Source organism: Syngnathus scovelli, chromosome 16 (genome assembly GCF_024217435.2).
Source record: "Syngnathus scovelli strain Florida chromosome 16, RoL_Ssco_1.2, whole genome shotgun sequence".
NCBI classification, from domain to species: domain Eukaryota; kingdom Metazoa; phylum Chordata; class Actinopteri; order Syngnathiformes; family Syngnathidae; genus Syngnathus; species Syngnathus scovelli.
Window position 1 is genome coordinate 8,323,794 of NC_090862.1, and position 25,204 is coordinate 8,348,997.

Sequence of the window (25,204 nt, forward strand, 5' to 3'; positions counted from 1 at the left end):
GAGTCAAACAAAATCATGAGCATCATGAGACCCAAATATTTTATGCTGGTTAGTTGACACCACAAATGCACATTGAAGAAGAAAAACTGTGACGTTTTTGGACATTCAAATTTGTCAGGAGCCAAGAGTGTTTTCTTTTTTTTTTTTTTTTTTTTTGTGGAGTCAAAAAGAAAAGACGAAGAAAAAGACAAGAGGAGGACAAGTCCATTCTGGTCTGTAGATACGTGGTGGGCCTAGCCCCACCCTATGCATTACATTCCTCTACAAATACACCATCTTGTCCCAGCATCTGCACACAACCCCTGCAGGACGCCGACCAACAACACCAAAGAAAAAGCCAAGAAATAAATCTTTTGACTCACATTCACAACCAAGGTAAATCAATTTCTTTGCCCCTATAATGAATGTAAATTTATTTTAGGAGGATGTTTTACTAGTATTTATTTTGGGCTAACTGCATATGCTTGTTTGCTACGAAGTAGATCAAGTGTGGACTTTTTTTGGCTTGCGTTTTAGGAAAATTGTTTGCACCCCAGGCGGGTATCATATTTCGTTTCCTTTGGCCCATAAAAATGAAAAACAACAACAACATAACATTTGTAATTAAAACTACTAAATAAAAACTATAAAATATGTAAAAAAACTCGAGAAATTTGATTACAAAATTAAACTAAAAATGGACAAAAAAAGACTCAGTTATCGAAGATGAAATAAACTGGGGCGTGAAAACTAAAACTAGACAAACAGGAAAAGAAACCAAATTAATGAATAATAATTTTCAAAAATTTGTTTTTAAATCAAATGATAAAACAAAACTATTGAAAAAATAAAAAGGATGAAAAAAATTCCATTGAAGGTAGTGAATACAAAACACACAAAGGAACTAAAAAAAAAAACGAAGAAGTTCTTGGAGTTAGTTGAGCTCTAAATCCAAGTGAAGCACAAACATGCTGGCTTCATCTTCTATCGTCACATTTTCACAATGATTTCAGAATGTTTTTGTCAAAAAAGGATGTGAGGCATAACCGTATCAGGAATCTGTTGGAAACATTTTGTGTCTCTTTTGTTTTTGGACTTTTCGGTGCTGGGGAACGTTTTTGGCCCTTCTACTGGGTGGAGAAGCAACAAGTAGCGGACCTGTTCAGACTTGCGCTTATTTTAAATGTTAGCCCAAAGATACAAGACACACAACGTGCGTGTGCGTGCGTGCGTGTGTGCGTGTGTGTATGTGTTCTTGTCTTTCTCTCTACGAGTGGCGCCACCATTTACATTCCATTTTAATCCAGGGATGAAAAACATTAGAATGAGCTTCCAGCATCAGAACAGACTTTTACCATTAGGCTCGAGATTTACAGAATGTGTGCGCGCGCGTCTGTGGCTGTGTGTGTGTGTGTGTGTGTGTGTGTGTGTGCGCGCGTTTGAGCTTGCAGAAGCTGACCTTTGACCTCTTTTTCAGGATGGCATCGGTGGGCGTTCAGATCACGTGCGTGGCCCTGGGGATCCTGGGCCTGATCGGTGCTATTGTGTGCTGCGCCGTACCCCGCTGGAAGGTTTCCTCCTTCACCGGCTCCAACATCGTCACTGCCCAGGTGAGCGCTTTTTCACTCATGCTTACTTTCAATAGTGTTACAAGACAGTGAGCGACAGCATGCATAGTAGCTCCGAATAACAGACTGACTGGAGACGTTTGATTTTTGTGTACGTTCAGAGCCACGAGGAGGGCCTGTGGAAGTCGTGCGCCGTGCAGAGTACGGGCCAGCAGCAGTGCAAGAACTACGACTCTCTGCTGGTCCTGGCCGCGGACCTGCAGGCGGCCCGCGCCATGACCATCATCAGCTGCATGCTGGCCGGCATCAGTCTCCTGATCTTGTTCTGCGGGGCCGACTTCACCACCTGTGTGGACAACGAGGACACCAAGCCCAAGATCAGCTTGGTGGCCGGCGTAGGCTTGCTACTGGCCGGCATCGTCCTCATCATACCCGTCAGCTGGTCGGCCCACCAGGTGGTCCAGGACTTCAACAACCCCCTGGTGGCCGGCTCGCAGAAACGCGAGCTGGGAGCCTGCATCTACGTGGGCTGGGGGGCCGGGGTCCTGCTCCTCCTGGGCGGGGGGCTCCTGTGCTGCTTCAGTAGGCCCAAGTCGGGCGGCTCCGGGGGCACGGCCAAGTACTACAGCAACAGCGCCTCCGCACCCAACAAGAACTACGTGTGAGCCGGAAACAATCAACCCTATTCTGGCCGGAGGTCTGTTAACCACGTTAGCTTAGATCCTCTGTAAATAGTCAACAACTGACATGTAATGTTTCTTTGTGTGGTGCGGGGATGAAAATGTACATTTAGCTTCCATTTTGTTGCAATCAAGTTGTTTTTTATAAACAATACTGTTATGATTTTGTATTCAACAATGAAAGAGTTCAAAAAACACAAATGCTTGGAAAATATTGATTTTATTTCAAACAAGTGGCATATATTAAAAAAATTGGAGCAACAAATTAAGCCTGGAGTGGGTTTCTCTTTATCTTTCTAAGGGAAAATATATCTTCTCTTTTCTTTCCATTTTTATATTGCGTAAACAAAGGTGGTTTAATGTTTGCTCTCCAGCATGCTCACACGATTGCTGAGCTCCTCCAGTGATGCTTTCAAAGCCTTCAACTCCTGCAACAAAGCCGACACGTCCTGAAAATAAAAGTGAATAAATAGAGCATAAAGTAAACACAAATAAAGCATATATTGAAATCAAACAAACAATGCAAATATTTGGAAAATGACATCAGAGAAGATTGTGAAAAATAAGGCCTACTTCTTTCACCCCTGCGCCGCCGTCAACTTGAGTGGCACCAGCCGAGGACACGGTGGTCTTGAGGAGGCTCTTGTGAACTTTGAACTCTTTGGCCTTGGTGGTGGCCACAAAGCCATCTTTGAGTGAGATAAGCACGGGCAGCGCATCTTTGCCCCCAAACCATTCGTCGGCTTCTGCGGAAGGTTCCGGACCGATGGTGTCGGGGTACAGGTCCTCCTGGAACAGGTCCGACTACGCGGGAGGAAGAAAATCATATCAAGCCATCATGATAGTAATACCTAGAGTAGACCCACCCAATGATGCAACACACGATAATATTTTATGTTCACCTTTCTAGGTACCGTCATGACAATGGGCTCGCATTTCCTCTCGTGGAGTTTGTAGAACCTGCCGGCGGCAAAGAGTGATGTTGGGAGAAGATTTCCTGGATTGTGATGCTAACATGCTAAAATGAGGCTACCTGGCAATCTCACACTTGTTGACCTCTAGGCCCCTTTTGGGCATGTAGCCCATGCCCTTCTGGCTCTCCTTGCTACTGTACATGGACAGGTAGTGCACATAGGGCGCCTCCTCCGTCACCTCAAAGTAGCGGATGCTGCTGTCGCCCTGGAGGTGTTGTGTTGCAAGTCAAAATTTTCATTATGAGCGAACTTCAGAAAAATTCAGCTGTTGTTGCTTTCGTGCCCAGGCTGAAGCATTACTTGGCGCCATCTTGTGGCATCTCGGTGCCAAGGAACTAAATTGATCTTAGTTGGGGCCTGGCATTTAGACAAAGGCACCTTATAAAATGTTCACAAATTCTTCACAAAAATAGGGGTTTTTTTATTTGGAGGGGGGGCTGTAACGTAGATTAGAAAATATTGATCCAACTGGGTTCCGAGCCCAGGCACGGAGCAAAGACAATTTTGAAACATGTCCAACTGCAGAGGGTGGGATTGTGACCTTGCCGCAGAGGTAGACCACGCCGGTGTCCGGATCATAGAAGGGCAGGAGGACGCCGCTGCTGGTATCCAGTTCCTGTAGGGTCAGTGGTGAGCCAAAGTCCTCCTGAAATAAGAACTTGAGGGATTAAAAACAGCCAGAGACCTACTCTGCATATTTTTATACTGTACTCAAGAATATCGTATTTCGCTTTAAAAAAAAATACATTAGAACATTTTTACGTAGTTTTTTGCGTGGGATCGAACCAGCTAATTATGATTCCATTCATTAGTGGGAAAAGTTCGAGTGACTTCACTCAGACGTCAAGGCACCACTGAATTAAAAAGAGTGGCAAGTCTGACTACGCCTTTAAAAGGAGGTCCACATGGACTCACCGGGTCCCACAGTGCCACCTGCCTCTCGCTCATGCGACTGAAGCCGGTTGTGAGGATCCTCCTGTCTGACACCCACACAGCCCGGACTGGCCTGGAGCCCTCATGAGGTTTCTCCTTCTCCTGTGAAAAAGGAACAGTCGGACCTCGGTGGAGGCGGTCGCGTTGGCAATGGCGAGCGAACGTACGATGAGGACGGTGCCCTTGCGAGGGTCCAGAACCCGCAACATCTTGTCCTTGCAGGAGGTCAGGATCTTGGAGCCGTCGCGGTTCCAGCAGGCGCTGTAGATCAGGTCCGAGTGAACGTCATCAATCCTGACGGCCGCCTGGCCGCGGGCAACGTTCCACAGGATCACCACGTTGTCGCAGCCTGATCGAGTAGCAGGAGAGCTTGGCGTTACTCCCTGATAGGGCAGTGCCCCTCTACTTTCAGCTGACGAGGGTTGTTTTTCTTACTTGATGATTTTTTTGGGGCTCTGGCTCTTTATCATCTATGAATGGGTAACTGGTAGCCCATGGGCTCTTGTTCATTGTATTTTTGTGGTGGATTTAAAGCTTTTACACAAGCACTTGATCGAGCCCTTAAAGGACTCCAGTATATCCGTGCTTGTGCTCACCTGCACTCATGAGGACGTTGTGGGCGGTGGGATGCCAACTGAGGATGCCCACACGCTTGGAGTGGCCCTCCAGCTTCACCACCGGCTGCGTGAGCGGCAAACTCAGCCCAGAGTCCGGGATCTCCCAAATCTGCCCAGCAAGACGACAAGAAGCTCAAAGGAGATTTTTTTGGCGTGAGCAGATGGAGATTTGCTGTCATGGGTGGAGGACAACCACAAACCACCACTGCCGGACTCACCATGACGCTGCAGTCCTCAGAGCTGCTGGCGATGATGTTGTCATTGTGGGGGCAAAACTCGATGTCCAGCACGGGACCCGTGTGGCCGCATACTGTAGGGTAGGACATGTCGATGCGGCCAGTCTGCACACACGCAAGATGGTTAGAGGAGCCCGCACATTGTTTTTTGCTTCACGTTCCACTTTGAAATATGAACCAAATATATTTGGGCCAGAAGAACTCTGCCTAGCAACAAATGGTCCCTTTTGTTGTATTTTGCTTTGATTGTTAAATGACGGCACGGTGGTGCACTAATTAGCACGTCCGCCTCACAGTTCAGAGGGTGTGGGTTTGTTTCCACCTCCGGGCCTCCCTGTGCAGAGTTTGCATGTTCTCCCCATGCCTGCGTGGGTTTTCTCCGGGCACTCCAGTTTCCCCCATCGCAAAAGCATGCATGGTAGGCCGATTGAGCACTCTAAATTGCCTCTAGGTGTGAGTGTGGATGGTTGTTCGTCTCTGTGTGCCCTGCGATTGGCTGGCAACTGGTTCAGGGTGTCCCTCGCCAACTGCTCGATGACTGCTGGGATAGGCTCCAGCACGCCTGCGACCCCCGTGGGGACAAGTGGTATAGAAGATGGATGGATGGATGGATGGATGGATGGATGGATGGATGGATGGATGGATGGATGGATGGATGGATGGATGGATGGATGGATGGATGGATGGATGGATGGATGGATGGATGGATGGATGGATGGATGGATGGATGGATGGATGGATGGATGGATGGATGGATGGATGGATGGATGGATGGATGGATGGATGGATGGATGGATGGATGGATGGATGGATGGATGGCAAATGATTGGCTTTGTAGCACCAAAGAGCATGAGCTACTTTCAGAAAGTGCACTAAGGGTTTCACCACGTGCATGTCGTTTTCAAGAAAAGCGAGGCATGGGGAGGCCACATCCGGCCCAGACTGAACAGAGTCGACCTCCAAATATGGCAAAAACATCTTTACAAGAGAAAAAAAAAAAACTCCAAGTTGACACCAAACTTCCTCATTCACCTCAAAGTGTGAACATGTTTTAAATACTGAAAAACCCTGAATGAAAAACAATAGTGTAACTAATTCTGCTGAAGTTGACGTTTTCGTTTTTTTCCCTTGAAATATATGTTCTCTAAATTGTGTTAGTACAAATAGTCATGGAAGCAAGCTTGTTTGGTACCTCAATACTGCAGAAACTATCATGGCCAAAAAGCGACAAATGTAGTAAATGCTAAACAAAAAGTTTGTGGATTAGCAATCATATATTAATGAAGAATAAATTAAAAAATAGTTGTTATAACTAAAGTTTTAATGGTTCGATACGATGACATTCAAGTTAGTTGGCTCATTTGATGTGGCAGGAACTACGGTGGCCATTAATTGGTCAAATAAGAGTTTGGCGGCACCTTGCTGAGGGGCAGCACCATGAAGGACCCGCCGCCACTGGCGTCGACGATCATGGCCACAAATTTGGGGTTGACGGAGCAGAAGTTGCTGTCCCAGGTCATCTGTGAGATGCGGATGTCATCGTAGCAGCGATCGGCCTTGGCCGCCTGGCCGAAGACGTGGCGGAACTTGCTGCTACGCACCACCTGCCGGGACATGGTGGTGGCCTAGCGGCAAACAACAAAAGCGTCTTTACTGTGACTTTTTTCAGCAGCGATGAAGCCATTTATGAGGGACGTGAAAGAGGAAGTGGGGCGAGCTTTCACAACTACTTCCGCTTCTTTTTTTCCGCCTGTGAGTCTGTTTAAAAAATGCAATTAAAATGCACACACAGGGGAAAATGGACGCTCTGAGAGGTTAAACGACACAAAAACGATGCAAATGATGACGTGTGAAGGCCTCGCAAGTTGCAACTGTGTTGTCAGTTTAACCACAACACTTCCTCATGCACATGTATTGCCAAATTCCCACACAAAGGTTAAAAAATGTCCACGCACACCCTCACAAAACGGCAGCTCAATTGCTTTAAACGAGAGTCGGGCAACCTTGGGAGAGCGTGCACCATCTCATTCTAAGACATCAGATTTTTCTTCTTTTGCAGACTATTGTTTGTGTTGCTGATATGCGAGGTGCTCTCAGTTAACCGGCCCACTTCCTCCTCCACACAAACACTCATAGCCCTAAAATTTCTTCAAATATTTTTACAGATTCCATACGGTCATTCTAAGTCTTAAAATGAACCCTGCACTCACTCATATTGAAAACATTACATGAAAGTGTATGCACATTGAAATGGCAGGTGCATGACAGTGATGATGATGAAAGCCTACCTGATGGTCAGTGCTGGTGGCGAGGGGGGTGGCTGCTGTTGGCTGCTGTTGGCTGTTGCCGCGGAGCAGTCACTAGAATGAGCAGCGAGAGGAAGAAGAAGAGAAGAAGGACGTTGAAGGACGCCGCCAAAAAAGGCCAGCCATAGTCAGAAGTGCGGCAGGAAGTAGGCGGGATCACGCGGCCCCCCCGACCAGGATGTCAGTAAAGAGAGGGTGTCAAAACTAACACGAAGAAGAAGAAGAAATCATGATGAGCTGATGATTTGAATAAGGTGTTTTGGAGGAAGGACACATCTAAAACATGCAGGATGCTGGTCCTTCAGGACCTGAGCTTTATCTCCGCCATCCTGGATTCAAAAGCTAGAGCGGGGTTTGTTTTCTTGCCACCTGGACATTTCACACTGATGAAAGAAACAGGAGTCTCTGAATAGAAGACATCAGCAAATATTTACAAATATAAACTTCCGTTTATTGCACAATCGAGACTGGAGCAGAGACAGTTTGTAGGTGTGACGCTCCCCTCAGACCACGAAACGGCACAACCTTGAGCTCCTCTGTAGTCCATCATGTCCAGACTCGGATCACTACAGAGCATTTCCTTTGAGAAACTAACAGGCTAGTCGACACCTGTGATATATTCCGATTATATCTTTAAAAAGCACAACTCAGTTGGGCCGCGGTGCCGTCCGAAGGGCATTTCGTGGACGGGTTCCGCTTTGCCAAACAACATGGCACAAGAGTCAATGATTTCACCAGACAGATGCCTCGGCATGGCCTTCCGCTACCGTTACGGCACCCTGAGAGGTGGGACAGAACAGAGCGTGCGTCCATGTTCCCTGTTATTGACTTATGCATAGATTTACTCGCACAAGCGTCCATTTTCTCTCTAAAAGTGGGACTGCTCGCTCAGATGTATACATAATCTAGATACATGATATACTTCCTTTAGGTCTATGGACTCTGAGCCCTTTGAGAGCAAAGAAATGAATGTCGAGGCTAACCGCTAGCTAACTTGCTACGACTCTCATGCAGTGGCGCCAAATCAAACGTTAACGTTTGCGTGCTAATTTGGCAAAGTGAGACGTGTCATACAAAAACGAAAGGTGGCTTTTTTTGGCGAGTATGTACTCTACGTACATCCCAAAACAAAAGTGCAGGGAAGTGGCTCCAGTGTAACAAACAGTGCACTAAAACCAAACAACATTAAAATCATTTTGTATCTTCCATCCCTATATAAAACAGCACAGGGCAACAAGGTTTTGTTGTGTTTTGGTACTGGTTTTGCCGATGTCACTACAACCCAAACAACATGCAACACTAGCAAGACCAGTACAAAAAAAAAAAAAACATTCTGCTCTATGCTGCATTTTTCAGCGAGGTTGTGGATCTTTATCCGGACTAAAGCGCGGAATGTTTTATTTGAGACACTTATTTTGCCTTTTTCTTTTAATTTTGGTCACAATCATTCCTAAAGGAGCAACCTGATCCGCATTTTGACAAATTTCTCCAGTTGACGCATTTCTAAACTTGTAAAAGTGACTTTAAAAATCAGGCATATATTCCCAAATATTCCCCAAGTTGGAGCTGATTTTTAACACTTATCTGACAATCAAAAGTGTTTAAATAAAAAAAAGCTAAAATACTGAAAAGTATGAAAACCCTTATTTGCCGTTTTTCTAAGTTACTTTTAACAGCTTCAATTGCATTGGTGACAGGAATCCTCCAAATTGGGAGTGTTTTCTTCTTTTGAACTATTTAACAGCGGTACACTTAATAATTTTTTTACACTTGACAGTCAAGAACGTTAAAAAAAAAGATATAGAAAAGGATGAAAATCCTAATCTGCTGCTTTAAGCAACGCCACCAATCGCATTTGCAAATTGGTACTATTTTTTTTTTTTTGTCACTATTTAACAGTGGTAAACTTCAACTCCACTCAGGAAAGTCAGACGCAGCGCCCGAACTGGACTTTGCACCAGTGCCGCTGTAGTGGCGCCACTTAGTGGGGAAGATGGGAAGTTGCATTTTGTCCCATTTGGAGACGTCAAGTACTGTAGTCGTTGTAAACGCAACGATGTGACGTCACTGTGCTGTGTGTATTCTTTCAACGCGCTAACGTTAAAATCAAAGTGCGTGCAGTGATGTCACTGATATGCACGCTTATGTAAAAGGGGCGACAACATTTGTGACGTTGGCCTCAGTCAGAGGGACAGTTGTAGCTGTTGATCCACAGCAGGTCGTCCAAGACACCCCAGTGCAGGTAGAGGATGGAGCCCACCACCAGCACATGCATGATCTGGTGGCTGTTACACCAGTAGTCAAAGAGGCCCGGGCGGAAGCGCTCGGGGATGCGGGCAATGTTGATGACACCGCCCAGCACGGCCAGTGCGTCCATGGTGAGGAAGTGGCGCAGCGAGGTAGGGCTGCCACCACCCACGCCCGCCCAGCGAAGCACGAAGAAGGAGAAGCGGAAGAGTGCCTGCCAGGCGAAGGAGCGCAGGCGCCGCACGCTGCTGCGCGCCGTCACCGCGCAGTAGATGCTGTAGCTGGAGAGCAAGATGTAGACAGACAACGCCGCCGTGCGGATCAGCGGGTAGCACAGCAGGGTGCTGTACAGGATCGGCAGCGCCCCTGAAACGGCAACCGCGCACAGTTAAATTTCGAGCTGACGCATCGATTAAACTTGCCAGGACAGGGCTGCCATTTGAAGATTTGTTTTGGGTGCGGTTTGGCTTGTGTGCAGCGTTGCCTACCCAGCGTGTTGATCATGCAAATGCCGCACACGTCCAGTTTGAGGAGAGTGTGGTAGACGGGCTCGCCGCCTTCGTGGTTCATAAAGAGGTGGTAGAGCACCGAACCCAGTTGGGGTGACAGGCAGGCCAGGAAGTGCACCACGCCCAGCCACGTCACGCTGATCTGCGACCAGGGGATGTTGAGTGGGAGCAGCACCAGGAAGCACACCAGAGGAATGCCTGAAGTCACCGGGGAGGAACATGCAAACAAATCGGTTAGGCGCGAAACCTTCCACCAGCTCAAGTTCCCAAATGTAAAGAGTATTACAAACAGCACCATCTTGCGGTCTTTTACGCGTTCACGAACAGAAGTCAGCAAATCAGATACAACAATTGTGCAAAAATAGTTTGTAGTTTTACCAAAATTAAAGTTTCTAATTTGGAAAACTTCCACCCCCACTTCTCTTATCTTGCCATGGGAATTTACCGGGAAAGTACTGTACAGTACTGTACCTCTTTGCAAACCGAAAGTCTGTCAATGAGTGCGTGTGTGCTTGTGCGCTCACCATGAGTGTAGATGTTTCCTAGCTCGTTGTGCAGGTAGAAGAGACTCCTGATGCAGTCTTGCACCGAGGAGACGGGCCGGTACCCGGTCAGAACATACTTGTTGAACTGCAGGTGCGGGGGCGAGCTCGCCCAGTCCAGCAGCCGCGGTCCATTTAAGAAGGCCAAGGCGAAGACCACCAACAGCAGCGCGCCACCGAACAAGCACGGGACGGACTGCACGCCGATGTAGACGTTGAGCAAGAGGACGGCCACGAGAACCTTGTGGGACACCATTTCCAAACGTGCTCGCTGGCTTCTGCTCCACTTTCAGTCTGTCTACTCGCGCAGCCGGGGAAGGCAGCCCCGAGCCGGGCCCGCCGCTACCTGGCTGAGTGTCATCCGCCGGACTGGGGCGCCGCACAGCCAGTCATGGGGACAAAGTCAGCGTCGCACCCATATGACATTAGTCAACAGCCTTCATGTCACAGACACTTCCTCGTTGCTAGCATCCCGGCCGCGTCACGGGCACAGATGCTGCGGGCGCACGTCCATGCGGCTCCGGGGTGTGATGCCGTCTGGGCTCGATCCGCAGCCCCGCTCACGGCGTTAGCATGCCGACTGTATGGAGACGCTTGGCTGCTCCGCCCCGGTGCTGCCTCGAAAATCTGACCGGGAAATACGAGCGAATCTGGTAGCTGAAATTAGAGCTAGCAACGCCGGCCGGCCGGGCTATGCCGGCGGGCGGGCTGCCGCCGTCCTGACGCTGCATCTCCCGTTCTCTACTCGGAAGATATCCATCATGTTGATAGAAGCTTTTCTTGCCTTTTTATTTCTTCTCTTTCTTTTTTTATTTGAATGGGGAGGCTGTGGAGTGTCCCGCAAAGCGGCCTTGAATCCGCTGCAACGTTTCGGCATAAAAGGTCAAACGCCGTCGAGCTCAAACGACTTGTGTCTTATATTCCAAAATAAAAACATACCCGTTGAAGTAAAGGCAACACAATCGTGAATCAATCACTTCAAAACGCACAGAAATTCTACGATAGAATGTCATATAATCTGCGAAAACGACTGCGTATAAATCTGACCAGGATACGTTAAGCAAAGCAATAACATAAACTTTACTTTGGAGGCCGCGTTTCACACATTCCGGTCTATCGTGGATTAATACAACCGTCTTGACAATTCCGTTCGCCTCCTACTCTACATTACCTCATTATTGAAGAGTCCTTGTTGCCCCTTTGTAACAGCGGCGCTTGTGAATGACACAAAACATCAACAAATGCACGCAAACACAACAAAGGACATTCCAAGGATGAAAATGAGCTCTGCCTTGAAGTAACCTTCCGACTTAAAAAAAAACTAATTGGAATCAGTACAGTACTGTAAAAACAGGAAGTGTAGTTGAGTATGTCTCCTAAGACGATTGATATGAAACGCGAAATCATAAAGGAGCATGGCGAACGCATGTGTATTGTCGAGCTCACGACGAGTATGGCCAGTCTCGTGCCAAAGTTGGTATCCCCTGCTGCAGGAGCGCGGCACGCGCTCAGTGAAAGGCGGAAACTGTTGCCGTGCGGCAGACTGTACTCGCTTGTCTTTGATTAAAAAAAAAACATTAAGTATACACTTTTGTATTTGTCAATTTTCATCTTTAGAAGCTCGGTTGCTTTTTTTTTAAGTTTTCACCTGCGTTTTGCGTGAGGTGCGTTCAATGACCACTCACACAGTCGGAAAACACTAATTTCACCAAAATGTAGAGTACGTGAGCGTGCATATTGCAGGGAGTGCGTGGAAGCATACAATAATTTATTAGTCTGACTTTTTCTGTCTTCTCGGGGGTATTATTTTAGCAAGTGTAGAAAATAAGAACATATTTCAACTTCCCTAAGCAAAGTCAGGAGGTCAAGAATAAAGTGGCATTTAGTTTTCGTTATAAAGGTTTGAAAAAGCAAAAATAAAACTGTTGTTTTGGTTTTCTGTGTGTTTTACACAAAGTAATAGGGGGGAAAAAGTGTGACCTTTGGGATAGTCCAGCACACATTATTTGCTCTTACACTGATTCCTAGGGAAAACTTTGCTTCTATCCAATTTAGTTCGTAAGTAGAGGTACCACTGTAATTAGCCAATAGGGAAACCCACTTTCCCAATGATTGCATTATATTTATTATCCAAATATAATACTGCATGATTTATATTGATGCTTGCAAAGTGAGAGGGCCTCTGAGGCAGCACGGGCGGGTGACGCAGTGTAATCCTCTAATGGTAGAGCAGCTCTGAGGTTGCGGATGTATCACTCCACCTCTCACCCCACTCTGCTGTTTTCTCATCACACATAACCGACCTGAGCCGGATGAAGGACGTTTGCTTGTGTGAGAATGAAGGGGTGTCATCTGAGTTACCCACAGGCTGCGGTCGGAAAAAAATAAAAATGAAACAAGATTAAAAGAACATTCTCATTCTGAGTAACAAGACCACATGACCACAGAAGGGTGCCGCGGAATGCTGATGGTCTGAAAAAGACATCAAAATGAATTTTGCATCTATTCAAACCATGACGAGATGATGAAGACAGAAGTACCTGGGGACTAAAGACAGAAACCTGGGGAATATCTTTGACGAGCATAAAGCGAAAGTCATTGACAAATTAATCAACTATTTTGATGATCAATTAATTGATTAGGGTTGTTTAACTTGATATGGTCCAAGTACTGATTTCATCCTTTTGAAAGTAAATATTGTGTAATTTGTATTTTATTTGTTTCATTAAAAGAAATCCATTTGACAAGATTGACATTTACTTTGTAAAACAATGATCAACATTTTTTTTTACTGTGTTGACGGGAACGCCAGCCCCCTGCACACCATCAAAAGGTGTCAAACCAAAAACCTGTTTCTAGACCACTATCACACCCCCCGCTATTACACAGTTTGATGCATCATTCATTTTCTATACAGCTCGAAGTTGTAGCAGCACAAAACAACAAAGGTGAGGCAAGCTCAACATGATTCTGTTGTATATTTGCACTGTCATCGCGCTGTTCCTGCCTCAGCGCACACACCAGTTCTGCACAGCGGGCTCCCCAAAGGAGTGTCTGCAGGCGGACATGGCTCCAGGTACCAATCTGGCCGGGGAAGGCTTCGATATAACCGAGTTGAGGCGCAAGGGAGCCTTTGTTCTGGACATGAATTCGTGGAAACGCAAAGACAAAAGCTGCACCCTGTGTAGCAACCTGTTCTTGGAAAAGGTAAAGCAGAAACTTCCGCTGTCTGTGGTGGACTGGAGGTCAAAGCAGTCCTGCAACATCAAGGTGGCCAGCACCGTTTACCGCTCCAGCGAGGCTCTCGTCAACTCCGTCAGCTCTCTCGTGGAAAACAACTGGCAGTTCGGTCTGGACTTGAGTGTTAAGGAGCACGGGGCAAAATTCATGCTGGCCGGCACCGAGTCCAAACTGGCCAAGCATTCAATGGAGAAATCAAAGAGTGACAGGTACAGCTTCACCAGCCAACAAGTCTCCTGCGAGTACTACAGGTAAAGTCAAGACTCGTTCAGATGTTTTCCTAAATCAATATTTTGAGACGATTCTTTCTTTGCATTCAAAGCTACCGGGTGTCCAGTAAGCCTCGACTGCACAGTGACTTTCGAAAAGCGTTGAAGGCACTGCCAAAGACCTTCAGCCCTCAATACAAGCAACGTTTTTACAGACTGATCGACAAATTTGGCACCCATTACATCACAAAGGTAGCAACTCAGTGGAACGTGATGGCTAAAAACAGAAGAGTCAAACCTTTTTCTTTGAATCCAGGTGAAACTGGGAGGCTCGGTCCAGTCTGTGACCAGCATCAAGCAGTGCCAGGCCAGCCTGCAGGGCCTCGACGTGGACGAGGTCAACATGTGCCTGGAGGCCGAAGCTTCGGTCACCGTTAAAGCCACCTTAAACACTCAAAACAAACACTGCAAGAATGACATGCGCAATACGGAGAGCAAGGCAGCCTTCTCCAGCCTCTTTAACGACAGGTCAGAGTTTTTCCTCCACAAAGAGATTCTGTAGCTCCTTACACAAGTCTTGACGCATCACAACTGATTACTGACTGCAGGAGTAAAATCAATATTTGTACGAAAAGCACGTTTGGGTGCTGGAAAGACAGTAAAACTAATGACAGGTGCGATCTTGGCTGCCCAATGAAGTCTCGTCACGTAACCTTTATTTTCCTAAACAGACGTCGACTTTGCATGTATATGCAGCCCTAAGAAAAGCCCGACCCCGCTCATGTGATACATTGATTCTCCCGACAGGATGACACACATAACGGGGGGTCACACCACGGAGATGGACCTTCTCTTTTCTGCCGACAAAGATCCATCCGCCTACAAGCAATGGCTCGAGACGCTGCCTCGCTATCCGGACATTATATCGTATTCGCTGGAGTCTCTGCACGAGCTGCTGCCGACTAACACTGACGTTCGGAAGAACCTGCGCTTGGCCATAAGCCACTACATCCTGGAGCGGGCTCTGCTGAGGAACTGCAGCGGGAGCTGCCAGGTCGGCGTCAAAAGCAATTCGCAGGACCCCTGCGTCTGCCAGTGCCATAACGAACGCGGTGTCAACCCAGACTGCTGCCCGACCCAAAGGGGCACGGCCCGGGTCATCATCACTGTCCAACGGGCCGAGGGTCTTTGGGGCGATCACACCACGGCCACTGACGGCTTCGTCAAGGTGATTTTCAACAAGCAGGAGCAGCGTTCGCGCGTCATTTACAACAACAACAACCCCCATTGGGACAGCGTCGTGGACCTGGGCACTCAGGACTTGTCGGCGGCCCCAAAAGTCCAATTTGAGGTTTGGGATGAAGATAGCGGCTGGGACGACGACCTTCTGGGAAAATGTGAGCAAGTACTGACGCCGGGCTTGAAGACGGACGTGTGCGCCATGTACCATGGACGCTTTTTCTACAAGTGGGAAGTGGAATGTGCACCCAGCCTGGGTGGCACCCGGTGCACCGACTACAAGGCCACACCCATAAGCCAAAGTTTGATGAGCTCGTATGTATCCCGCCACGCTCACCCTCTTCCACGAGCCATCCTGCAAAAGATGGGCGTCTACGTGAACAGTCAGAGCCCAACCACAAACCGGAGTCAGGCTGATGTGCTTCCTACAACCAAGTTAGAGAAACCAAGAAAGTCAAAGTGAGTTTCACCGATTTGCCCAACTTGTCACTGGCTAATTGACTGCAGTGAGTTCTTTGGAAAAGACATCTTCATGTCTTCTGTCAGGGTTTTCCAGATTATCTTTATCGTATGATTATGTTGGAATGCAACCTGTGATAAATAACCTAGCTAGATTAGTTTTATGCTTATGTTGGAATGCAACCTGTAATAAATAATCTAGCTTGTCCCATCCTACACAACGTCGTAAAACACCCCCTGATATGCTTTGACTAGAGGTCAAGGGGTTCAACCCTATCCAGTCCACTCTTACCCCCACCCTGTTTCTCTTAATAAAAATGCTCTTGCAGGAGGCGAAAGTCAGACCTCCATTCGATCATCGCTGTACACATGAATGGACTCTCCACCTGCAGCTGTCTAAACGGACTTACTTGTCTCCCGTGTGGTTCTTGCAAAATAAGTTGGAATGAGCGAAACTCTAACATCTTCCATCATGAGAGAGGAAGTGGTGATATTTCCTGTGAACAAATGAGCGGCGTACTGTGAAACCTTATTCACTCTCGGCTGGAATCAATACAAAGTCAATGTGTTCTGTTTTCCATATTTATTTTAAAATACATCATCCCACTCATTGCAGCGTTTTCACTTTCAAGCCTTAAGGTCTGTTAGATATAAAGATTACAAAAATATAAGGAACATAAAAAAAAAAAAATACAAATCAGTGAATGAGAAACAATCAACTTGAAAGCCATCAGGTCATTTCATCAGTTAACCTAAAAAGACACAAATAGGACAATTAATTATACTATGAGAGCAGATTTTGACTTTTTTTTGGGGGGGGGGCTTTCTTCTTTAAATATCCTTTTGAGATTTTGCGCTCTATGTAGCCACCCAGTAGGTCTAATGAAAAATTGTGGGCCCCCTTAATTTTTTACTTTTGCCGCCTGTATTGAGGTTTTAGTCTTATTTTCAAAGGACCTTCATTCTCACCTTTGTATCCACCTCCAAGTGGTCCAGTTCCTGCACCGTACTTGGCTGCTTTTGCACCTGTGAAAAGGCCAATTTACATTGTTTGGAAAAGGTAAAAAAAAAAAAAAAATTAAAAATATAAAACAAAAACAAAAGTATTGGGGGCGCTTCACAACAACTCAATAAGCCCACAATGATGCGTTTAAAAAAGAAAAAGCATATAAATCATCAACATTTGAATGATATTTCGTATCGGTTACTCTTCACAAAGTTTCAACACTAACGGCGCATTGAGGAGCGCCTTGTGGCATTTTGCAAGAAAAGCAGGAAGTTCCTTGTGAAGGAGGAAGTCGGACTGGTGTCTCACTTACCCAGCGCATCTTGACTCGGGCCTAGCTGCTGTGGGAGGTAACCTTGATAAAAAAAAAAAAAAAAAAAAAGAAGAGCACTTGGTGATATCGTTGATATAAACTACAGCGTTCAAGATGTAGAACAAGTGGCCTGGTGTGCTGGGGTGAGAGAAAAGTGAGAAAAGTCACCTGCTTGTGGAGCTCCAAATGCGGAACCTGAAAGCGCACAAAACATCACCCTGGTCAAAATTTTCTTTTTTCACACCAGGAGACCATCACTCGTTCTCACCGTGTTTGCCGGCACTTTTGCTGCCATCGCCGCTGAGGCCGATGGGCTGGGCGGCGTACGGGTAGCCGCCATCTCCTAAAGGGGTCGACGTGTTCGTGGTAATAATTGTGTCAAAGTAACAAAAGAGTTCAAAAGTAAAACGAACAGACCTTCATGTCTGCTGGGGGAAACCGGAGCACCGCCGTAAGCGCCCTGAGATGCTGCTGCCGGTGGTGCGCCCCCTGCAGGACAAGAAAAAAAACTTGCGTTGGCATTTTCATTACGAGGCGCAGTGACAGTAACAAGTGGAGTACTCTCACCATATTTGCCGGCAGCTGGGTCCAGTCCGGCGTCTAGTCCTCCTGGAAACGCACAGAAGGTTTTAACGTACTGTCCATGCCTTCATACTTGCACAGCGGGACAGACCGCTTCATGTCTTACCATACGGTACCTGCGGCTGGCCGGCATAGCTTCCAGTGCCCAGAGCTGCAACATTGAGCATATTGAAATTCCCCCCCATCAGCTGACCAAAACTTGTTCTGTACTCACCATCACCATACGGGTTGGCGTAACCGTTTCCATAACCTGTCAAAAGATGTGGCAAATAATAGCAGCACACATTTGCACGTCCATCCATGATTTGTTGGTTTCTTACCCAAGCCGTTGCCGGCCGGAGTACCCGCGTATCTTCCTGCACCATTGGCATAACCTGCGATTCAACATAATCTCACGACATTTGCTATGCAGAGAGAAATAAATCACAAAATACATTCACAACAAAGCAAATCCTGACCTGTCGATACACCCGCAGGGCCTTTTGTGTATCCTCCCTGGCCAAGAGCAGCCGGAACTGACACAAATGGAAGACAAATTTGGGGTTATTTGATGACGGCTCATCAGGTTTAGGATGACGGGTTTACCTCCAAGTTTCCCAGCTGCTCCCACGTATCCTCCCTGTCCTAAAGCATAAACATGACATCACTTACTTCTCGCTGCTTTAGAAGGAATTAACGTTCCTGTCCGTGTTAGTAGGTCAGCATTACCGGGTCCGTAAGCCCCCGGGGCCAGGTTTCCTCCATGATAGTTGCCCGCACCACCAATATAACCTGCGCAAGAATAGAACAAAACGAGCTGAACACAAGAGCACACCACAAAAGATGGACAAAGCATGTGTGGAAATAACACATCAACTTTGAGAGAAATGAAGGCCTCCCATGAACTAAATCAGAGCAAAAGAAGTAGATGACACAATCTCAACCTTATATTGCACATGGACGTCAAGTCAGTTAATTTGGAATTGGATTAAAAACTGTATGAACTTTAAGCACAGCAGCAAGTGTCACTTTGGCGCTCCCTTGTAGCAACCAAGTACAAATTCAATAAGCACACCCTCAAGTGTCACTTTGGCGCCCCCTTGTGGCAGCCCATTGCCCAGGGACTGTGCTGGATTGAGGTGACAAGCTTCATGTGGTGCCTGAAACACTAAATTTGAAGTAACATGGCAGTAATACTTTTGAAATACTTCAGACGTTTCCCAAAAGAAAATATACTTTAATATTGCTTGCTGACTAGAATTGTGAAGACCTTTGAAAGCAGGACAATTAAGTCGAGGGCCTGGGGAGATCAATCCTTCTGACACGCCGAATTATGGAAAGTTTTTTTTTTTACCTTCTTCCTCTGGCCGGGCAAGACTTAAACGTGTCTCTGGAGACAAAGGTATATTTGTCTGCACTTCCTGTGCTTGAGGATTTGACACTGGCTGGCCCAAAGTGCCATTGATTTGTCCATTTGCCCCATCTGGACTCTTCTGTTGGGGAGTTACAACAAGTCTGGATGTGGGAGCTTGCAAGCGACCGTCTCGGGACGATAGAAGCTGATACTGATCGGGTCTTGGAACTTGAGGAGCAAGATTAGGCGCTAATCTCTGCGTCATGCCAGAACCGGATGGCTCACGGTGATTGCTTGGTAAAAATGGGGAGCCACAGTTTTTGTTTTTCCGACGTTGTGGACGAGAAGAACCGTGGCCTCTGGCGTTCTGTGCCGGAGAAGCCGCAGAAGCTGCTTTTTGGAGTTTGTCTTTACCAACAGCCTGTGGGTGGCTGGCTCCGTGATTGAGGACCGGAGGATCAAGAGCGCCTCCGGCGGCCTGACTAAAATCCCTTGTGGTGGGTCCGAGGTTCGACACCTTTGTATTGGGGTCTAGGATTTGGACTCCACTTCCAGTTGAAACCACTTCAGGTCCAAAACTCTTGGCACTTCCAGTCCCCATGTTAGCCCTGGCAGCTTCTTCCGGTCCTCCAAACAAGACGGCAAGTTCTCCAGTTTTTGCTCTCTTGTGATCCTGGGCGGCTCGGCCATGGGTGGCCTCCTCCAACCCTCCCAATTGTGGCGCAGAAACACCTGACAGGGGACATACCATCATGCAACACGTGTTCATCCCACGGCGTCAAAACAACACCGGGCATCACATGCACCTTGCAGCCGCCGGCATCCACGTTGCCAAAGAGCTTTTGGAGAAACTATGTTTATGTTCCATGTTGCTATGTTAAACCATCACTCTGCACCAAACCTCAAGAAATCTTACAAAACATAGCAGAGTTTGAACAAAGAGGTTCTAGTACCTGGTCGGACGGCGGGGTAGCCCATACCGGCGTAAGGAGCAAATCCTGGAAATAATGTTAAAATATTAACAGTTGGGCATGAATTTTAAAAAGGAAAAAAAAAAAGTGATCAAAACGGCTTACCCGGAACAGGACCGACACCATAAGCTGTAAAAACACACAAACATTGTTTATGTTTTACATTTCGCATCATTTGCCCATAGATGACGCTCGGGAGATCGCTGCGAGACCTCCACCAAGGCTCGTCTTACCGTGTTTGCCTCCGTGACCCAAGCCCAGGCCGTTCGAGGGTGCCAGCCCCATTGGCAAGCCCGCACCATGATTGCCACCTGCGAGAAAGATCTGCCGTCAGCAGGAGAGGCGAGGAGCTCTGCTAATGATCTGCTTTCATACCATAGAGTCCGTGGTTTCCGTAGGCAGGAACTCGGCCAGGTGCAAGCCCTCGTCCAAGAGGTTGGTAGCCCCCTAAGAAAAGAAGAACTTGTTTGAGCCATACAAGGTAGATGATGACGTGTCAAAGGATTGTGAACCATTTTTCCCCAAAACAATTTCATTACAACTAAATGTCATTCTTCAACCTGGAAAACAGAAAAAAATATTGACATTCTATTTGAACTTTAGTTCAACATAAAACAACAACTTACCAACACCCAGTGAACTGTGAACGGGATAATGCCCAACTGAATAGAGAAGAGCATTCAAACATGAGTTTGACCATTTTTGCAAGCCCAACACTCAGATAAGCACATTCTTAAAGGAGAAAGCATCTTCAATCACAAAGACAACAAGACCTACTTCCAGCTTTCAATGGTTTGTTGACATATCTGCCCCCCAGTGCTCCGTGGGGCCCATTCACTACAACAAAATATCAAAATATGACAATTCGTATTGTGTACGGATGATTGTTTGCTCACAAGAAAGCACTCACCGCCTTTGGTTCCGATGCCAACACCTGAAGAGCAGATGCGAGTGTTTAACACAGTGCCATTTAAACAAGATTTTTGTATTTAGTCCCCAGATGTTGCTTCATCCATTAAACAGAGGTAGATGCCTAACTATTTATCCCGCTTGATAAACAATTGCTGAACTCTGCTCCGAATAAAAGAGCAGCACCAAATAAAGCGTCAGGTCTCAAATAAAAAAAAAACACTGCTCCCTTCTTCTTCTTTCTGAGTAAACAGACACAGAAAGACAGAATTAAAGATTGCCCGCACCTCTGGCTGGCATGATCCTCCTCCAAGACATGCCCTGAGCTTTAAGCCCTGAAATGGGAAGACATTACCACATCAAACACTTTACACTCAACCTTAAATACTGAATCATCACAACCAAAGATGCCTTCATTGACGATCACTATTAAAAAAAAAAAAATACTACAAGAGGCGACTGTGTGCGCCCGCAGCCCCTTCTCACATGCGGCCGTCAAATTTTATTCCTCAACGCTTTGATCGCAGCAATATTAAATGATTCAAAGTGCAGTAGGGTGGAGCGACTTTTAACAGGTGGGTGAGAAGCAGCCACTGAAGGCGCCGATTCATGGCAGCTTTGGAAGCTAAATCATCCCACTATTTACTTGGGTAATAGAGAATTGTTAAGTGCAGTTGAATCTTAGTATTTTTTTTTTAAATATTGTTAAGCTTTATTCATCTAGGAAAAAGACCCAGTGAGATAAAAAAAAAAAAATCTATTAACAATATCAAGAGGAGCCATATCAAGGGCCATGAAAAAATATCAAATATAGACGTATGAATATTTTTGCAAAAGTTTCAGTGAGATTTCATGAGTTTTTGCTTACCCCTTTGCAGAGTTTGCCTGGCGAGGCAGGCGAGCAGCGAAGCGTGAAGAAGAGTCGGCCACCACATGACGGAGGAGGGTTGAATCGATGACTGGATGGAGCATCTCCTGCCGTCTTTTATATTTGCGCTCCTTCTCCTCCCTCCGAGTGCTACCCGCCCTCGGCGCTGGCACGGTCAGGCCACATCCTGGCTGGGCGAGCACCGTCTCCATGGCAACGCTTACATTGAAATACATTGAGTCTTTGGCTTTATATTTCACAACAAAGGTACTGCAGGTTGGATATGTTGCGTATGGGTTGACCGTCACTGTCCACCGGTTGTCATCTACACGCTGAGGATAAAGGCCATACCACTACATGGACAGTAAAGGGCTAAACCATCGATGCTGGCTTTGTTAGCTTTTGCGTCGTGTGTTAGCATTAAGACAGCTGACTTTCTGAAGTTGTACATCTGGCTCGATTCATACGCGAGGTAGTAAACGGCGACAAAAGATAGCCCCAAAACGAACCCGACCTTCAACCTGCTTCCACAGAAGTGCATGAAAAGTGAGTTGCAAAAGTTTTGGCAGTGGGCTCACATCAGTGTACAAGATGGGAGCAGGACCATGCCAAGAAAATCTATCCAAAAAGCATATAGTAAGAGTTTCCATAGCAACAGGAGGTTGTGGCGATCAAGTGTTGAGACTAGGAACACGAAGCATAGGCCCGTGATGGCATTTATTTCATTCTTTATCTAGCATTTACATCGTATAGGCCGGTTCTGCCAAAAAAAGAGCGCACCCTAGTTTTTTTTTGGGGCCAGCTGACTTTGGACCACCGCATCGTCTTCCTTGGAGGTAGCGAACACGAGATCCAAACATCACCCCCGTCTGACTCACCGTCCGCCGGTTCCACTCTAAACATTTGTCTGTCTGTCCACCTTTGCTTGGCAATAAAAGGCCGGCTGCCTTCGGTCGGAGCGCACGGAAAGGTGGGCCTGTGCCGAGATGGCCGCTACGTTGCTTCCCACAATAACACCGCGGACTGACTGTTTGCATGACATCAGGCGCTCTTGCAAGCGACCAGGTGCAGGCAACAAAAGCAAAGCGTCAACACTGAAATGCAGACAGGAAACTCCTGCCATCTGTCTTTATACTGTCCTCAAGCGAACGGGCACATGTCACACATGAAGCAGTTTCAACTTGGATCTGTGGACTTGTATGCTGCTGATTTTCTTTTTCTTGGATTGGCAATGACAATTGGGCACTTGGCCAGGTGATGAAATTCTAGTGAAGGTGTCACAAGTGTAACTAAACGTTTTTCCACAAACTTACTTTCTCACCTACACGCCTGACTTTGCATCTCGCCGAGGATTTGCAGTCATGTGAGATTTAAAAAACCCGTGTGGATCTTTTTATGAAGCGGCCTGAGGCAGAGACACGCCTCCTGCATTGCTTCTCGGGCACATACTGGAGCGGTGGGCCCGCTGCACTGGGTTTAATATAAACTCAAAGTTCCCTGGCACGGCGACAGAGTGAGAGTAGGGAGGAGCCTGCCGCAGTGAGTTCAGCTCAGGACAGACTGAAGGACGAAACAAGCAGGAAGGAGACGAAAGGTAAAGCCAGCAACAGGCGCGCTGTGAGGCAAATAAAGACTATTGACACATCAGCAGTAAGTTTAGCAAAAAAAAAAACTCTTACTCATCTGCATATTTGAAATGAGAACAATATTGTTGTTCCTGAGTCTGCATGACCCAGAAGTAAACAAAGCTGTTGTCATGTCCTACCCTGCAAACTGCGGTCTGTCTGTCCACAGATGTCGTTGTCGGCTGCTCGGCGGGTGCTTGCCGCCGCGTCGCATTCGAGTCATGAGGGAGGAGGTCAGAACGTCTTTACACTCACAAAAACAAAGGCCGCCAAATCAGAATTTGAACACAACCATGTCCTCACCAAAGCCTCAGCGGGTTCCTTGGCTTTGTTTTTTTTCCCAATATCCGACGCACCTTCAACAATGGGAAGCATAAATACAGGAAGTTCAGTATTTATGCACGTTGACACTTGCTGTCAAAGAATGTTAAAAAATATCTGTGGCACATTTGAATTGTGACTCACCTGCCGCTAGCAATAGATAGCCCCACTTACAGTCACATTCATGCTGAAATGCAGCTTGTAGCTAATAAGGAACTTTAAAGCTGGCAGCCAGCACACACGTCCTTGCTCCCTGGCAGGCATTCAAATGGAATTCATCATGGACCACTGTAAAAAGATTTCATTCATGCTGCCGACCTTTCCACAGCGAGGACCTGGAAGATCCTGACCTTCGTGCTGGCCTTGCCCGGCGTGGCCGTGTGCATGGCCAACGCCTACATGAAGATGCAGGCCCACTCGCACGAGCAGCCAGAATTTGTGCCCTACCAACACCTCCGCATCCGCACCAAGGTGAGTGGCCCCTTGACACTCCCTCGGCATTATTTGTATTGCATCGCTGTGCGCCCGGGTCGAGATTTATGGCAATACTCAGACATCACTCACCGTTGTCTCCCGACAGAAATTCCCATGGGGCGATGGCAACCACTCGCTGTTTCACAATTCTCATGCCAACCCTCTGCCCGACGGTTATGAGAGCTCCCATCACTGAGGGGCCTTCCAGCCATGCAGTGATGTCTTGCTCTGAAATAAACATCATCTTATGCACCAATTCAAGCGTCAGATCATTTCTTCATGGCAGCAGTACCAAGATAGAGCACTCTAACAAAGACTGAAAAAAAACACCTATAGTTGGTGTATTTTTAACACTATCTTAGGCAATCATATCAAACATTTTTGAGACTTACTAAAAATTACCATGCTGGTGCAAAAATAAACATACAACACAGCTTAAATGTGTTTAATTTCAAATTTCTCAGATTTTTCTTGAGGAAATGATTTGTTTTAAACACTGCACACACTCCTTGAACATTGTACACCAGGGGTGTCAAACTCATTTTTTTCACAGGCTGCATTGTAGTCATAGCTTCTTTCGGAGGGCCATTATGACTGTCAACCCAAATAAATGTATGAGCAGCTCATATTATATACAGTAAAAGCTACAAAACAAACTGACAACTCGTTTTCATATCAGGCGAGTAAAAACTTGTCAAATATTTAAAAAAACAGATATGATTAAAAGTGAACACAATTTGAAATTCTAGTAATGACACACGAATTTGATGCACAATTTGTCTTCACGGGCCACATAAAATGATGTGGCGGGCCGTATCTGGCCCCCGGGCCTTGAGTTTGACACTTGTGTTGTACACCAAGTAACCTGCTGCTCAGCATAATTACTTATCCTACCAAGTTACCAACTATATTGTGACTTCAAGAAATAAAAACGATATGTAAATCAGCTTTTTTAAAGCAGGATTAAGGTTTAAAAAATAATATTGGGGTCATGTTCACAACATTATGCTAACATTATCAACTCGGCTAAAGCTGGTTAGCTACAGGCCTGAAAGTTGCCTCGG

The 25,204-nt window shown here is 46.6% G+C and overlaps 6 protein-coding genes across 9 annotated transcripts; 3 read left to right on the plus strand and 3 right to left on the minus strand.

Moving 5' to 3' along the window:
• The first annotated feature begins 217 nt into the window (after window positions 1–217).
• Window positions 218–2,496, plus strand: cldni (claudin i). Its single transcript, XM_049745843.2, has 3 exons — window positions 218–375; window positions 1,457–1,589; window positions 1,709–2,496. Exons 2-3 carry the CDS (start codon window positions 1,458–1,460, stop codon window positions 2,210–2,212), a joined length of 636 nt encoding a protein of 211 aa, XP_049601800.1. The 5' UTR covers window positions 218–375; window position 1,457; the 3' UTR covers window positions 2,213–2,496.
• On the minus strand, window positions 2,429–7,442 carry coro1a (coronin, actin binding protein, 1A). Its single transcript, XM_049745835.1, has 11 exons — window positions 7,276–7,442; window positions 6,406–6,612; window positions 4,970–5,092; window positions 4,731–4,860; window positions 4,302–4,483; window positions 4,117–4,236; window positions 3,743–3,847; window positions 3,261–3,406; window positions 3,130–3,187; window positions 2,801–3,031; window positions 2,429–2,676 (listed from the first exon to the last, which is right to left on the minus strand). The coding sequence occupies exons 2-11, from the start codon at window positions 6,601–6,603 to the stop codon at window positions 2,584–2,586; spliced, it is 1,386 nt and encodes a 461-aa protein (XP_049601792.1). The 5' UTR covers window positions 6,604–6,612; window positions 7,276–7,442; the 3' UTR covers window positions 2,429–2,583.
• Window positions 7,443–7,722: 280 nt separating this feature from the next.
• Window positions 7,723–11,093, minus strand: paqr4a (progestin and adipoQ receptor family member IVa). Its single transcript, XM_049745836.2, has 3 exons — window positions 10,574–11,093; window positions 10,029–10,247; window positions 7,723–9,906 (listed from the first exon to the last, which is right to left on the minus strand). The coding sequence occupies exons 1-3, from the start codon at window positions 10,845–10,847 to the stop codon at window positions 9,473–9,475; spliced, it is 927 nt and encodes a 308-aa protein (XP_049601793.1). The 5' UTR covers window positions 10,848–11,093; the 3' UTR covers window positions 7,723–9,472.
• Window positions 11,094–11,237: 144 nt separating this feature from the next.
• On the minus strand, window positions 11,238–23,822 carry LOC125984040 (spidroin-2). 3 transcript variants are annotated; one of them, XR_011088390.1, is made up of 25 exons: window positions 23,486–23,822; window positions 21,721–21,939; window positions 21,140–21,187; window positions 20,854–20,877; window positions 20,721–20,780; window positions 20,570–20,605; window positions 20,319–20,390; window positions 20,177–20,254; window positions 20,049–20,072; window positions 19,926–19,970; window positions 18,973–19,704; window positions 18,348–18,410; window positions 18,225–18,263; window positions 18,098–18,154; window positions 17,960–18,013; window positions 17,854–17,889; window positions 17,746–17,790; window positions 17,625–17,666; window positions 17,475–17,546; window positions 17,326–17,400; window positions 17,226–17,252; window positions 17,058–17,099; window positions 16,708–16,764; window positions 14,339–16,235; window positions 11,238–12,959 (listed from the first exon to the last, which is right to left on the minus strand). XR_011088390.1 is itself a non-coding variant. In XM_049745832.1 (23 exons), exons 1-23 carry the CDS (start codon window positions 21,785–21,787, stop codon window positions 16,486–16,488), a joined length of 1,800 nt encoding a protein of 599 aa, XP_049601789.1. In that variant the 5' UTR covers window positions 21,788–23,096; the 3' UTR covers window positions 16,307–16,485. The 3 variants fall into 3 exon arrangements, 1 of the variants encoding a protein (XP_049601789.1); XR_011088391.1 differs by lacking the exons at window positions 18,973–19,704; window positions 23,486–23,822 and having other exon boundaries at window positions 21,721–23,096; XM_049745832.1 differs by lacking the exons at window positions 11,238–12,959; window positions 14,339–16,235; window positions 23,486–23,822 and adding an exon at window positions 16,307–16,490 and having other exon boundaries at window positions 21,721–23,096.
• Window positions 12,941–16,143, plus strand: LOC125984041 (perforin-1-like). The gene is made up of 4 exons (XM_049745834.2): window positions 12,941–14,082; window positions 14,154–14,292; window positions 14,357–14,568; window positions 14,848–16,143. Exons 1-4 carry the CDS (start codon window positions 13,556–13,558, stop codon window positions 15,740–15,742), a joined length of 1,773 nt encoding a protein of 590 aa, XP_049601791.1. The 5' UTR covers window positions 12,941–13,555; the 3' UTR covers window positions 15,743–16,143.
• Window positions 23,158–24,396, plus strand: cox6a2 (cytochrome c oxidase subunit 6A2). 2 transcript variants are annotated; one of them, XM_049745848.2, is made up of 4 exons: window positions 23,158–23,314; window positions 23,515–23,578; window positions 23,995–24,137; window positions 24,247–24,396. In XM_049745848.2, the coding sequence occupies exons 2-4, from the start codon at window positions 23,515–23,517 to the stop codon at window positions 24,334–24,336; spliced, it is 297 nt and encodes a 98-aa protein (XP_049601805.1). In that variant the 5' UTR covers window positions 23,158–23,314; the 3' UTR covers window positions 24,337–24,396. The 2 variants fall into 2 exon arrangements, with proteins under 2 accessions (XP_049601805.1, XP_049601804.1); XM_049745847.1 differs by having other exon boundaries at window positions 23,205–23,370.
• Window positions 24,397–25,204: the final 808 nt, after the last annotated feature.